The 15956-nt window shown below is 48.4% G+C and overlaps 1 protein-coding gene across 1 annotated transcript; it reads left to right on the top strand.

Moving 5' to 3' along the window:
• The first annotated feature begins 12055 nt into the window (after positions 1 to 12055).
• On the top strand, positions 12056 to 13171 carry LOC146764036 (olfactory receptor 14J1-like). Its single transcript, XM_085565430.1, has one exon. The coding sequence runs from the start codon at positions 12056 to 12058 to the stop codon at positions 12641 to 12643; it is 588 nt and encodes a 195-aa protein (XP_085421556.1). The 3' UTR covers positions 12644 to 13171.
• The last annotated feature ends 2785 nt before the right edge of the window (positions 13172 to 15956 follow it).

Genomic DNA, 15956 nt, shown 5'->3' with positions numbered 1-15956 from the left:
GCCTGACCTTCTGTCATAAGTTAATGCACCTTCTTCCTTCCCTTGAGTTCCCACAAAAGCTCCATGAGCAACCAGGTCAGTAATTTTCCTCACCAGCTCATCCTTTGCCACACTGGGACACACTGCTCCTTCCCCCTTAAGATTACTCTCTTGAATTGTGTCCATCCTCCCTGGACCCCTTTGTTTTTAAGGGTTGTTTCCCATTAAAAAATCCGTACCTGATTCAGTACTCCTGGGGACCACCTGACAGGTGCCACTGACCTTGGCATGTTGAGGGCTGCTTCTCCTCTTTCCCTGAAGCCCTGGGGCTCTGGGCTATCCTTTCTATTGGAGAGAATTCTTCTTCTCCTTCAGGGACCCCAGGACAAAACCAGGATTCCTTCTCCAAATTTCCTTATATTTCAAGGATTGTTCCCAGATGAAATCTGCCAGGAGAAACAACTCTGGCTGCCTTGGCCACCCAGGGGCCACCTCTTATCTGCCTTTGAAACTCTTGGACCATGTGCTTTTCTTTCTTATGGGAAGAAATCATCCATCTCAACTATGCACCCATGGCCAAAATTTGGCATCTGCCTCCAGAATTTCCTATATCCAAGGATAGCTCCCAGACAAAAGCAGCTAAGATAGGTCAGAGACATGTCTGGCTGGCCTTGGCTTCTGAGGGCTGGCACTCATCTGCCTCTGAAACACTGAGGCCCTGTGCTTTCCTTCCTTTTGAAAAGAACTCTTCTTCCTGTCCAGGAACCCACAGCCAAAATTGAGATTTGCCCTCTAAAATGCCCTGTGTCCAAGGATAGCCCCCAGATGAAAGGTGCCAAGGTCTGGCTGGCTTGGCCTGCCAGGGGTCACCTGGCAGGTCTGGCTGATTTTTGGATGTCAAGGGCTGCCTCTCTTTAGCTCCTGGAGCACTGGGGCTCTGTGCTGTCCTTTGTATGGAAAAGAACTCTCTGTCATTTCAGATGCCCATTGCCAAAACTGACACTCTGCCAAAAAAATTCTGATATTCAAGGGTCTCTCTCAGAACAAAATCTGGCAGCTCTGGCTGGCCTTGTCCTTTTGTGGTCACCTCTCATCTGCCCCTAAAATAGTGGGACTCTGTTCCTTCATTCCTATGGAGAAAAACTGGTCTTCATGGCCAGGAACCATGGCCAAATTTAGAATTGGCTACTTAGCCCAGCCAGAGTCACAGAACTATCTGCAGGCCCTGGGCAGATATTGACTCTGCCAGTGCTGCCATCCTCCCTCCAGTGAAAGAAAAGGACAAAGGGCAGGTGTTGGAACTCAAAATTTCTCTCAGACATTTTTAGAGGTTCCAGGCCTTCATCAGAATCATTTTAGACCCCAGCAGGCAGCTGCAAACAGCTCTGATTTTGAGTTTGAGACATGGAATGAGTTACCAACTTTGGAGGTGGAACAAACAGTCACAAAGTGTTAGATAGTACAGTAAAAGTAGTTATAAAGTAGAGGGGAAATTTTTTAGCATTGCACAGGGGCGTTTTAGCACCTGTACGGGGGGGGGGTTACTTTGTACATGGGGGTCAGAAGTTCTAAGATGGAGGAAAGTGGGCTGATCCTGTTCTTCCTCCTTCTTTTTCCTTGCCCCCATGTTCTTGGTGATGCTGGCACTTGTGGATTGGTTTAGAGTAGAAAAGCACCTTGTAACATAGGTAGTAAGTATTGAGGAAAAACTGTAAACATATAACACGTAATATATCATATAAAAGATAGCAGCAGCCAGGGACGGGGGGAGAGAAGAAGAAGACAGCAGACAGAGAGGATGTTAGGGGTGTGTGTGCCTCTGCCTGGGCTGCTGACCAAACCGCAGTAGCCAGAGAAGACGATCTTTTAGATAACTCGCAATAAACTGCCTTGAGACTGAACAACAAGAGACTGCGGAGTTTTCCTTTGGAAGCACGGGTTGGAGGAGAGACTTTACCACCACACAAGACCCCTGACCAAGGCTGGGGTTCTCAGAGCTCATAGAGTTTCTGTAAATCCCCTTCTCCAGCCAGCTGTTGGACTGTAAAATCTGGCCCATTTGCATCTTGAGTATAAGTCTCTGAAATGTTTTTAATTGTCTTTTCCAATGCCTTTCCAATAGCATATATTCTGCCAGGGAAAGAAGGCAGTGGGAAATGTTTTTAAAGTCATGAGGTACCAAAATATGTGCTGAAAAGAGAGCTTCCAGGAAATTTCTGAAAATATGTGAACTTCTACCATGTTCTTTGGCTATATTTAATAGTTGTATCAGTTCTTTATTTGTGTTAGGTTCCCACGTTGTTTTAGTGGTGGCCCCACCTCTTTTCCCCTTTATATAAATTGCTGGGAAGGCAGAAATTCTCTGAGCTAGTTCCCAATCCCCTGCCCGAGTCACTTCCATTTTGATTAGAGCCCATGGATCAATGTCCTCTGTGTCAGAATCAGACTCACTGTGCTCAAACGAGGAGTGAGAGAGAGCAGGAGGTGCACTGCGCTTTTTTAGCGTGTTGGACAAGGGTTTGCAGGGGTGTGGGGGCTGGACAGAGTGCGAGGGGGCAGCTGGCTGGGCTTGGCTAGAGGGAGGCAGCAGTGGAGCGGCGATGGCAGCGCCGCTGTGGCACAGCCTGCGCAGGGCTGAGGTGCGTGGGGAAGCGGGGTGCCCCCGTGGGGGTCTCGGAGGTGCCGTTCGGGGGGCGCTGAGGGTGGGTGGGTGGGTGCAGCGCTTGGGGAGAGGGCACGGGAGGAGCGGGGCAGAGGAGGCGGTGGGGCTGGGGGAGCTGCTGCCATCCCGGCGGGGCTGGGCGGGCAGGGGTGGGAGCGGGCTGGGGAGAGCCGCAGCGGGGCCGGGAGGCACGGCTGCAGGGCTGGGGCAGTCACGGGGGCTGCGCGGAGGTTTTGGAGCGAGGCAGGGCGTTCCCGATGGAAACCGACGCAGTTACAGCCGAGCACTGAGCGGGGCACGGGGCGCGCAGCGCGCCGCGTGTTGCGGGACCGGGAGCGGAATCCGCGCCTGCCGCGGCCGAGGGGGAGCCGGGGGATGGGTGGGCTCCACGGACCCCGCAGGTGGGTGGGGTGGGACAATTCCTGTGTTCCCCGTCCCAGGAATTGAGAGAGGAATGTTATCTGGCAAATCAGCATTTGAAGGGATAGTGTCTGTTGAGAAAGATAAGGGTGGGATTTCCTCAGCAGAGGGAAGCTGCAGAGAATTTGTCTTTTCCACTGCTTTAGTAATTGAGTGAAATAGAGGCAGAAACTTAGTTACAGAAAAGTTTTCATTAGTTTGGAAAGCGTATATTCTTTTCCCTACTATGTCCGAAAAAGAACCTAAACCAATAGTGTGTGTGTTAGTATCTGGAAACTGGGAAATAATCTATTCTATAATTTTTTTCAAGTTAGTTTTTGAAAGATTACCTTTAGAGAAAGAAAAGCTGTTAGCAGATAGGATTTCTAGGATTTGTAAATATAAGTCTCTCTCATTATGGGATACTTTTAATTTACTAGATTTTGATCCCATTTCAGTATTGTTCCCTTTTCTCCCCCAGCAGTAAAAAGAAAAAAAAAAAAAAGAAAAAGAAAAAACCGAAAAGTGACTCAAGATAAAAGTGTGCAAAAACCACTATTTTAAACTTACACTTCTTCAGCCCAATGTGGGTCAAGGAACTGCTGGGTGGGTGGTCTGCCATCCAGCTCCTGAGGACCTCGTCCCAGACGGCGATGTGCAGGTTCATCGGACACCTCTTCAGATAACTTCTTCTATAATGGAGCAGTTACCCTCAAGTGGTCATAGCCAGCCTAGACAGTAACAATTCATGAGGAATGCTGCTCTCAGGGGTGCCAGGATGCCAGTGCTCCCTTCGGGTGGCCACGTAATGCAACCTGGGGTCCCAGGGGTTCTTCCAACCCTGGCTGCCGTGGGTGTCCCGGATAGCACTGGGCTGATGGGCTCAGCCTGTCCAGATCCCTCAGCAGGCTCCCAGCCAGGGGCAAACTTAGCGAGCAGCTCTGGAGTGATTTCAGCTCTTTGGTGAATTCAGCTCTTAGTGATTTCAGCTCTTTGCTCGCTAATTGCCTCAGCAAATGCAGGGATGAGAGAGAGAAGGCTGTATGCGGTTCCACTGTGGTGTCTTTATTGGCAGCTCCTGCCAAAGGGACAGTGACAGCTCTTCTGCAGAACTGGGCAGAAATGGGTACAGGAGTGTTGGAAATTGTGCAGTTGCCAGGGTCAGGGTGAGTGTGACCCATGGTCTTACAGAGAGATAACAAGGGTCCAAATGCAGAAGAGGGGCTTCTTTGGTCCAGTCATGACTCAGGATTTCTTATCTTAGGTAACTGATCACCAGGGAGGCCTTGCAGGGCCTCTGACTGCTACAGATACAGACAGACCAGACTGGTTAATTGAAATCCAAACACCGTCACCATTGACCAATTTAGAAATCACCCTTTGGTAAACAAATCTCCATAATACGTTCCACATGTGCACAACAGGTGCAGCAAGTGAAGATAAGAATTGTTTCTCATTCTTTCCTCTGAGCTTTCTCACAGCTTCTCACAGCTTCCCAGGAAAATTCTGGGAGAGCTCTCTCTGCTCAGAGGATATGTGATTGCCACAGGTCAGTTGTGACAGTCCAGGTCTAAGGACACCACGGTGACACTGCAGAACCTCATGGAACCAAGGGGCCATGACGACACTGTGCTGCCTCATGGAATCAAGGAGTCCATTGTGAACTCAGAGACCCCAAGGAACCAAGGGTCCATGGTGACCTTGTGCAGCCGCAGTGTCACAGAGGAGCCGTTGTGACACAGCGAGGGCACACGGAGCCGAGGGGCCATTGTGACACATCAGGGTTTTGTGGAACCATGAAGCCATTGTGACATTGCAAGGCCTCATGGAAGCACAGAGCCATTGTGACACTGCAGAAGCAAGGGGAACATTGTGACACTCCAGGGCCTGATGGAACCAAGGAGACCATTGTGACACTGTGGGGTCCCATGGAACCAAGGGCACATGGAACAGGTCTGGCTGGCTGGGCCTCCTGGGGACCACCTGACAGGTCTGGCTGACCTTGGCATGTCGAGGGCTGCTTCTCATCTGCCCCTGAAGCACTGGGACCCTGGGCTTTCCTTCCTATGGGAGAGAACTGTCCTGCTCTTCCAGAGGCCAAAACCGGGATTTGTTCTCCAAATTTTCTTATATTGCAAGGATTGTTCCCAGATGAAATCTGCCAGGAGAAACAGCTCTGGCTGCCTTGACCACCCAGTGGCCACCTCTCATCTGCGTTTCAAACACTGGGACCATGTGTATTTCTTACTTATGTGAAAAATCACCCATCTCAACTATGCACCTGTGGCTACAATGCAGCATCTGCCTCCAGAAATCCCTATATCCAAGGATATCTCTCAGAAGCTGCCAGGACTGACAAGTCTGGCTGGCCTTGGCTTCCTGAGGGCTGGCACTCATCTGCCTCTGAAACATGGAGCTCTGTGCTTTTCTTCCTAATGAAAATAATTCATCTTCCTGTCCCAGCAACCATGGCCAAAATTGAGATTCCACCTCCAAAATTTTCTGTGTCCAAAGATATACCCTAGACAAAAAGTGCAGGGAGAGACAGGTCTGGCTGGCTTGGCCTAAGGGTGGCCACCTCTCATCTTCTTCCAGAACACTTGGATTTTTGTACTTTTTCTTCCTATAGGAAAAAAACCGCTCATCTTGACCAGGCACCAATGGCCAAAATTGGGATTCCTCCTCCAAAACTCTGTATATCCAAGGAATTGCTCCCAAGTGAAAGCTGCCAGGACAGACAGGTCTGGGTACCCTTGGCCTCTTGAGAACTGCTTCTCATCTGCTTTCAAAACACTGGGGCGTGGTGCTTTCCTTCCAATGAAAAAGAACCATACTTCTTAAGGTGTTCATGGTCAAAACTGAGATTCCTCTTCCCAAATTCCATATTGCCAAGGGTTTCTCTGTGGAAAAAATGACGGGAGACAAGTCCATTCTATAATGTCAACAAGTCTCAGTTTATTTCAAGCACACATGTATAGTTATACCCGTTATAATGAAGCTTATGCATATTGCAAAATTTAAGCTCATCATTGGTGTATGAAAAACAGGTCAACCCCGCCTTTAGAGCTTTCTAAGCTTGCTTTGTTTTCCCTTACATTTATCTTTTTGCTGAACATTCTACTGTTGGGAACCAGCTTACCCAAGGACATAAGATATTATTGCTACATCTGCTATTGCTGCACTGTGCAATTTTCAACTACTGCTTCACTAACTGCACATAGTCATGTCCTTTCTCATGAAGCCATTCATCCACAAAACTCTCCATATTTCTCCATGACAAAAGCTGCCAGGAAGAACAGGTCTGTTTGGCTGAGCCTCCCAGGAGTGACGTCTTTCTTCTTTGCCTTTGAAACACTGGGGCTCTGTGCTTTCCTTCCTATGGAAAAGAACCATCCTTGTTTATGCAGGAATGGGCGAAACTGGAATACAAACTCCCAAATTCCCTATGTCCAAGGGTTGCTTTCGGAGAGGTCTGGCTAGCCTGGGCCTCTGGTGGCCACCTTTCATCTGCCCCTGAAACACCGGTGTTCCATGCTTTTCTTTCTTTGGAAAAGAACCGTCCTTCTACTCTGGATGTCCATGTCTGAAATTGGGATTCCACCTCTAAAATTCCCTATATCCAAGGGTTGCACCCAACCAAAATCAGCCAGTACCATCAAGTCTGGCTGGCCTTGGCCTCTGGTGGCTGCCCCTGCCACACTGGGGCTCGGTTCTTTCCTTCCCATGGAGATCACTGTGACACTGTGGGCACCTCATGGAACCAAGGGGATCATTGTGGCACCACTGGAGCCCGTGGAACCAAGGGGCCATGGTGACACTGCGGGGCTTCATGGACCCAGAGACCATTATGACTCTGTGGGGCCTGATGGAACCATGGAGACCATTCCGACCCTTCAGGGCCTGGTGTCACCAAGGGGGCATTGTGACACCTCAGGTCCTCCTGGAAGAAAGGGACCATTGGGACACTGTGGGACCCCATGGAAGCGAGGGAACATGGACCAGATCTGGCTGGCTTGGCCTGCCAGGGGCCACCTGACAGGTCTGGCTGATGTTGGAATGTCAAGGGCTGCCTCTCTTTAGCTCCTGGAGCACTGGGGCTCCATGCTCTCATTTGTATGGAAAAGAACCATCCATCTTTTCAGATGCCCATTGCCAAAACTGACATTCTGCCTAAAATATTTCCTGTATTCAAGGGTATCTCTAAGAACAGGATCTGGCAGCTCTGGCTGGCCTTGTCCTCTTGTGGTCACCTCTCATCTGCCCCTAAAACAGTGGAGCTCTGTTCCTTCATTCCTATGGAAAAGAACTGGTCTTCATGTCCAGAGACCATGGCCAAAATTAGAATTGGCCACTGAGTCTGGCCAGGGTCGTGTAACCATCTGCAGGCCAAGGGGAGATATTGACTCTGCCAGTGCTGCCATCCTCCCTCCAGTGAGAGAAAAGGACACAGGGCAGGCACACAGAAGAGCAACATGAACACACCGAGGGCAGGGAAGAGGAAGTTGAGTCCCAGATGGGAGGGATGAGGAGATGCCATCATCTTGGGGCTGAAATCCTCTGCTAAAGCTGTGGAGAAGGATGTCATTGATACATCAGACTCTCTTTTTCCCTATAATGCATTAAAAAGTATGGGGAGATGACTTATTTCAGCAAAGGCCTCCATGCTCAATTGAGCAAATGTTGCAGTAGCTGTGATCCCATGAGAAGTTTGAACAGAGAAAAATAGAGAAAACTGATGAGAGCCTGTGCCCTCAGGGAGAGATGACCTCTGTTCCCAGAAATGAAGATGATTTCAGAAATAGGTGAAAAGAACTTTTGCTCTTAAACAGCTCATCTTTAATCTAATATCCCATAAGTTAACATGGGCTATAAACACAGCTGTGGGAAAGGCTGTGAAAAAATGGGAGGGACTTCACAATTACAGATTTTTCTGGGCAGCTGCTATTCATGGAAATGAAAATCCATGAGATAACTGTTTCATTGTGGATAAGTTTCCATAACATTAATAAGAGGAACTTTTCTCCCTGTTAGCTGACAGAAAATTTTACATTTGGTCTCTTTACATTGTCAGGTTGTATGGAGATGGGAAGTGTTCTGAAAGTTTTGTTCTGATTCTTATTACTCTTTCTTTTAGTTACTGTTAATAAACTTTTCTTTAGAAGTTTAAACTTTTCTTTTAAACTTCTGAGCCTACTTTGCCTTTTTTCCTAATCCCATCTCAGAGCAGGAAATTAGTAAGTATATTCTAGTGTGTGCACTGGTAATCAAGCAACACGGAACCTGCCACACTAATTAATACATTGGCCAAGAAATCTCAAATTGAAAAACCAAAACCACTACAGAAACTTTCCGATGAACTGCACTAGAGCAGAGGGAAATCTAGGCAGAGCCATGGTTTGTCAGGTCTTGCTTGATCCTAATGAGCCCCATGGTGCATTTGGAGCTGAGGCCTGGAATCTTGGGGCTTGAGAGGAGATGGCACAAACCTTTCTCGGAGTCAAAGTCAAGAGGAAACACCCAAATGTGTCTCAAGGCATTAATGGAACCCACTGAGGTCCATACCCAACACAGGCTCTTTATGGACTCCTTGGAGGAGAGAACTGGAGGCCAGGACGGCACAAAAACCTCTCAGATACACTCAGGGTGGAAAGGAGAATCCAAAGTATTTTAAAAACCTTGAGTTTCTCAAAGTGTCAGTAAAAAGTTCTCAAGTAACTCATTAAATCAGATAATTTGGGCCATGATTGCACAAACCTCTCACAGAGTTGGTATCAAAAGGGAAACACCAAGTACATTAAAATAACTGAAGTACCTTGAAGCATTAATGGGCCCCACTGAGTGTTGTTCCTGACAAAGCCTCTCCAGGGACTAATTAAAGCAGAATATTGGAGGCCATGATTGCAGAAAGCTCTCAGAGACTCCAAAGCAAAAGCCAAACCCAAAGTCCTTTGAAAAACCTGCAGTCCCTGGCAGCATGAAGGAGCCCCCAGGGCCATTCCTGACCAAGGCTCCCCAGGGACTCCTTCCAGCAGATCCTTGAGGCCACTGGGATGTGGGCTAGGGGGGGATGCTGAGGGCAGGACCAGGGGCTGACAGTGCCCAGCCTGGCTGGGGCTGTACCAGGAGGCCCCAGGGCCTCAGGACAAGGTGTCTCCTCACAGCCCTTGGTGGCACAGACCCTGCTGTGCCCCAGGGCACCAAGACTTGGCTTCTCTTTGTCCCCACCTGGCATCAGTGCCTCCAGTTCTCTGCTCTGCCTGGGGCCTGGGGACACTTTCTCAGTCGTGTCCCTCAGTGGGACCCATTAAAAGTCCAAGAAACTTTGGAGTTGGATTCTGACTTGGAGTTCTGCAGAGGTTTCTGCAGCTCCCTCTCAGAGCCTGGTGTTCAGGGCCTGAGCACAAAGCCCCAGAGGGTCATTAAAGTCCTTGTGCTGTGTCTGTGCTGCTGAGCTGGGCCGGGCTCCTGGCACAGAGGGTGATCCTGGTAACCAAGCAGAGCTTCAAAAGCACATTTCTCTTGCTGAGCAGCTCTTCTGCCAGCCCAGCAGGGCTGGGGCACTGCCTGCAGCCAGCCCGGGCACAGCACAGAGGCACAAAGAGCTTCAATCAGTCAGGGCTGGGAAGGGGCTGAGAAGTGCCTGGAGCAGAATCACTGCCAGCCCTTGGCACAGGAACCTCTGGCTGCAGGACAATGCAGCTGCAGCTCCTGGAGAGATCTCCTAAAGCTGGAACATCCCAATGCCCACAGACCCTGTGAGTGCATTCTCTGCTCATCTCCTGTGCAGAGCAGCCAGGGGTGCCCAGGGCTGTCCTGCAGAGCAGGGTCCTGCAGCCCAGGGCGCTGTGCTGGGCCAGGGACTCTGCTGCCTGCCAGGGACAGCTCTCAGCTGGCCCTGGAGCTGCTCCCAGCGCTGGCCAGGAGCTGTGGGGGGAAGGAGCCACCCTGAGCAGGGCAGGTGCTGCTGCTGAGAGGGGCTGGCTGGGGCAGGGCTGCTCCCAGCTCCAGACCAGCCTGGGCACAGCTCCGGAGGACACTTCCCAAAGAAGGTAAGCCTAGGATTGCTGTAAAGGTCAGGAGCTTTCCTGATGGTGTTTTCAATTTCCTGCTTGGAGCAGGGTGGGAAGTTTGGGGTGATGACAAAAAGGTTTTTGCTTTTCATTTATTTGTCACATATTTGCAGTTCTGTATGTTACTATTATATAGTTATAAAAGTATAATCCTACCTAACTTGATTAAAATCTTAACTATTTTAAACTACTATTAAATAGTTAATATAGTTATAATCCTTAATTAACCCTAGTATGTTTCCTTACCTTTCTTTTATATTTTAGAACAATAAGCTGACTATCCAAATACATTCTATTCATACTATATAGTCTTATTATAAGGAAGAGGACATACAAGCAGAAAATTTTGGGTTTTGAATGTGAGCAGTGATAACAAAAAGATGGGCAAAGAAGTCGTTGGACCCACTCCAATGGGTTGAGCCAGCGGTGTGTAATTGGGGCAACTGAATCTCCTATTAGATGTTTCTGTTAAATATCCTAATTAATCAACCTTAATGAATTGTTGAAATCAGGGGCCGGGTGTGCCTCATCCCCACTGGGACACCTGAGAGCTTCCAATAAAGGTCTGGTTTTTACTTTGCTGTTCTAACACTGTTACAAGGATTCTTTTTTTTCTCTTTTGATTATAGACAACAGGGGGATGAGAGAAGCAGAACAGGAATTGTAGTCCCAGAATGACAGAACATTCTGAGTTGAAAGGGACACACAGGATCATCAAAGGAATGTTAGAACATTTACAGAGACTCCAGAACTGTGACTTTGGCTGGTCAGTGTCTCTGCTGGGAGCCTCCCAAATGGCCTTCAGCCACTCCTCAGCCCTGGGCAGCAGCAGCATCACCTCTGCAGGGCCCAGCAGGGCTCTCCTGAGCTGCCCTTGCCCAGCTGCACACAGAGCCTGCCCCAGCCAGGGCCCTGCACACAGGCAGGTTTCTGTAGGGCCGGGCCGAGGGCACACAGGGTGGGATGGGCTCTGTGAGCGCTGGCAGGGACAAGGCACCTCTCAGGAGGGGATGTCCAGGCCCAGGGAGATGCTCAGGGAAGGAGAGGGGGCTGAGCAGAGCAGTGCTGGGGGAACAAGCCCATCCAGCCCCTCACCTGCCCTCAGTCACAGGGAATCCTTTGCCTCTCACATCTCTCAGTGGCAAACTCTGAGTGCAGCAGGAATGCTGGGGATTTCTAAACTCAGAGAGCCAGGAATGGTGGGTGGGTAGGAAAACAATTCCTTAAACCAACTCCTGCAATTCTTTTGACCTGGGAGTGCAGATGCTACCAAGCTTTTCTGCATTAGGAGTGATTCCTGTGACAAATCCTGAATATCCAGCCTTGTCCTTCCGCCAAAGGGCCACAAACCCAGGGCAGCGGGGCAGGGATGGCTCCTCGAGACCCCCACACACAGTCCTTGCAGCTCCTGGCACACTCAGCCAGCACAAGTGGAGCTCAGGCAGGGACCTGGGTGAAGGTTTTCCCAGAGCAGGAACAAGGGTGTGTGAGTCCCAGGAGGACAGGCTGCAGGGAATGGCCCAGGTTTGGCTCCAAGCAGCCTCTCCTGACTTGTCCCTGTCCTTCTCCATGAACAGGTGCCCATGTGCAGCCACAGCAAATGTCCAACAGCAGCTCCATCAGCCACTTCCTCCTGCTGGCACTGGCAGACACGCGGCAGCTGCAGCTCCTGCACTTCTGCCTCTTCCTGGGCATCTCCCTGGCTGCCCTCCTGGGCAACGGCCTCATCATCAGCGCCGTAGCCTGCGGCCACCACCTGCACACGCCCATGTTCTTCTTCCTGCTCAACCTGGCCCTCAGCGACCTGGGCTCCATCTGCACCACTGTCCCCAAAGCCATGCACAATTCCCTCTGGGACACCAGAAACATCTCCTACACAGGATGTGCTGCACAGCTCTTTTTTTTTCTCTTCTTCATCTCAGCAGAGTATTTCCTGCTGACCATCATGTGCTATGACCGCTACGTGTCCATCTGCAAACCCCTGCACTACGGGACCCTCCTGGGCAGCAGAGCTTGTGCCCACATGGCAGCAGCTGCCTGGGCCAGTGCCTTTCTCAATGCTCTGCTGCAAACAGCCAATACATTTTCCCTGCCCCTGTGCCATGGCAATGCCTTGGGACAGTTCTTCTGTGAAATCCCCCAGATCCTCAAGCTCTCCTGCTCCAAATCCTCCCTCAGGGAACTTGGGCTCATTGCAGTTACTAGCTATTTAGCATTTGGTTGTTTTGTGTTCATTGTTTTCTCCTATGTGCAGATCTTCAGGGCCGTGCTGAAGATCCCCTCTGAGCAGGGACGGCACAAAGCCTTTTCCACCTGCCTCCCCCACCTGGCTGTGGTCTCCTTGTTCCTCAGCACTATTATGTTTGCTCACCTGAAGCCCCCCTCCATCTCTTCCCCATCCCTGGATCTGGCCCTGTCAGTTCTGTACTCAGTGGTGCCTCCAGCCCTGAACCCCCTCATCTACAGCCTAAGGAACCAGGAGCTCAAGGCTGCAGTGTGGAAACTGATGACTGGATGGTTACAGAAACATTAAACTGCTGGCAAATTTCTGCAAATGACTTCTAATAAAAGGAATCTTTGATACTTCTTGTGGGTTTCATTTTGGAGGTGCTTTTTCCTCTGCTTAAGGTTTTTTAGATTATCCACAAAGAAGTATCATTTTTTTGTGCCATTTCTCATTTTGTTTGCCTGCACCTACCCGGTGGCCTCAGACGCTGTCAATGAGGGGCTGTGCTCTCAGTGTTTTTAAAGGAACTAAAGGATGTCCCAGCAGAGTTTTCTGCAGAGATGCCCTTTTGTTGCCTTCTCTGGAGCTGCAGCAGCAATGTCTGTGTGCAGAGCTGGGGCAGATCAGGGCTGGCACAGCAGCTGTGCCCAGGAGCAGCAGCACTTGGTGCTGCCAGGGCTGCTCCCGTGGCCCTGCCCCGCTGCCCTGGTGGCCCTGGTGTTGCTGCAGGGCCTGAGTGCTCTCGGGGCCGGGCACAGTCCTGGGGGTGGCAGTGCCGGGGCTGCAGCAGGGACAGGCCATGGGCACTGCTGGGGCAGCGCTGACGCCTCAGGCCAGGGCCTGGGGGCTCCAGGCTCCTTGCCCAGGCTGTCTCAAGAACACGGCCAGGCCAATGCTCAGCACAGAAAACCCCCGTGAGCAGCCCCAGGCTGGCCGTGGGCAGGCTGGGGGCAAACAGCATGGCTGGTGCTCTGCAAGGGCCCTGGGGGAGACGGGAAGGAGCAGCAGAGCAGGGGCTGATCCATCCCCAGTGCTGCACAGCCCAGGGCAGCGTCCCAGAGCGTCCTCATGGAGCTGCCAACAACATCCCCCCTCTGCAGCCCTGGCCTCTCCCCCAGCTCACAGAGATGCCGCATCCTTGCAGGCACAGACACGGCAGCACTGGCTCAGCAGCCCCTGTTTGCATTGCACACAGCAGGCGGGAGCACCCCCATGCTGGTGCTGTGGGGACATGAACCTGAGGCAGCACAAATGCCATCAGCCCCTGGGGCCAGGAAGGGCTGGGGGATGCCAGGGAAACCACTCAGCTTTTGTTAGAGGGATGCCACGGGAGACAAGACTCATGATATCATGATCATCAAGTCTCAGTTTATTGTGACAGATTACACAGTTTATATATGTTTGTTAATTAGCTCATACATATTGCAAAAGCCGAGCTCATGATTGGTTGCTATGTGACTTGTACTATTATCTTAAAACTATCTTTGTGAAAGATACATGCCTGTCCAGCTGGCCTTGCAGTTAGAACAGCTTAATACTCCTTTGTTCTTCTCTATCTACTTCTACATACCAAGCAGTTTCAATATCCTGCTTTCTGCACACCATCTACTCTTCAGGGCCATGAGAACTTTGCAGCAGTCACGTAGCCCTCCCTATTTGGATTAATTTTACAGTATCATGTCCCTTGGCGTTCAACCATTCCTCTGTCAGGCTCTCTTCATCTCCCCCGTTTTCCTTTTGTACAAGAAGGTGTGCATTCAGCATTTTTTGCAAAAGCTGCTGCATCAAGCCTTGCAAGCAAGTAAACACACAGGGCAAAGCAAGCAAAAGCATTACAATTATGCTTAGAACTATTATGCCATATTTGATGATGTCCCTCAACCATGGTCCGATCCCCAATCCTTTCAGGCAGCCTTCTAAGCCCAATCCGTCCTCCACCTTCAACTCTTGAGTTAGCTCGGTCAATTTTCGTATTTGCTTATGGATAGATGTAGAGTGATCAGATAACTTCATACAGCACATTCCTTCAAATTCTTCACAACTATGACCTTGGGCTAAAAGAAGTAAATTAGTGGTAGCTGCTCTGTTTTGCAGAACTGCATGACAGATACTACTTACATTTGTGGCAAGCTCACTCAACATTTTAGATGGAATACTAATTTACTATTTTGTCCAGTAGGCTAGAATTTTCAATTGTGTGAGAGCTTGCACTGAAGTAACTCGTGGGGTGAAAAATGAGGTTATATTACAGAAGTGCACCCCACTTCATATTTCTCATGTTTTTGATTGTTCTGTTTAATATGAAAGGAACAAACTTAATTCTAAATACAAACTATATTTATGATAAACTTAATGTTATACTTTTGATTATCTAATTGATTGTCCCTCTTTTTCTTTTGCCATTGAAAAGCAATGGCAAAATGAACAGAAAAATCACAGGCATTATAAAACTCATTAAAACTTAGCAAAAAAGTCTATAACATAATTAAAAACACACTTATGAAAAAACTTAAAAGCCTACAATCTCCTGTGGGTGAAACACAAATCTTTGTACAATCCACTTTTGCTGTGCATCCTCTGATTTACTTGTGGAGAGATTAGTGTTCTCTTGAAATTGATAAGTTTAACATTCTTCACTGAAATCTATCCAGATTCTGCACCTGCTAAAACACAAACAAACTCAACACCCCCCACAGGGACTGGAGGGTCCTCTCTCAATTCTGTTTCCTAAAATTTGCATGAAGAAATGGAAATATCAACATCTTTGTTATAAACATGAAAAAACATCAAGAACAAAACAATGCATATAGTAAAGAAACTAACAACAAACAAAAATCAATCAGATAATACACTATTAACATTACATATAAAATCACAGTTACCAAATGCTACACTATCAAATTGTCATCCCAGAGTCTGCAGCAGCTGATAAACCTTAAAACAACAGAGATTTGGATAAAACATGTCCGGATCATGTTTCTCCAAAACTCTCTTTGAGGCTCAGCTGCTCTACATGGTCAAATTGTTAAGCCAAAAGGACTTGAATACTTTTTGATGCAGAAAACACCTGGGTCAATCACACCATCCACGTAGAGCCAGAGCTTGGCCAGAGCTCAAATTCTAATTAGAGGATATGTTTTAACACATTATAAAACAAAAGTCCTAGAAATAACAGTTATAAGTAAAAAACCTTATTATTAAAAATTTATCAAACTATCAAATAATTGAACCTGTCTAAAATCTCTTTTAAGATAAAAATTCTCTAAATGCAACAAACCTTTTCTTTAGAAATCTGAAAATTTGAAGTCTGAAATCTTGAACTAAAATTTGGACAATGAATTTTTAAAGGAAGATGAATTGCAGCTGCATAAAAGATTAGATAAAGAAAACACATGAGTAGTTAAAAAATCAAAAACACAGGATCCTGAAAAAATATCTTGTAATCAATCACCTAAAGAGACAATAAAACATATGAAAACTGACTGTAAATACTATAACAACACCTTAATACCTTAATACCTTAATAATAATTCTTATCACAAAAATCAGACAACTCACATTTTATGATCAACCTATTAACAAGAAATGTTTAAAATAGTTTAAGACAATCCTTTTAAAG

This window comes from Lonchura striata, chromosome 36, assembly GCF_050655825.1.
Source record: "Lonchura striata isolate lonStrDom1 chromosome 36, ASM5065582v1, whole genome shotgun sequence".
NCBI classification, from domain to species: domain Eukaryota; kingdom Metazoa; phylum Chordata; class Aves; order Passeriformes; family Estrildidae; genus Lonchura; species Lonchura striata.
The sequence above is the reverse complement of the archived record's forward strand: the minus strand, read 5'-3'. Positions and strand labels throughout refer to the sequence as shown.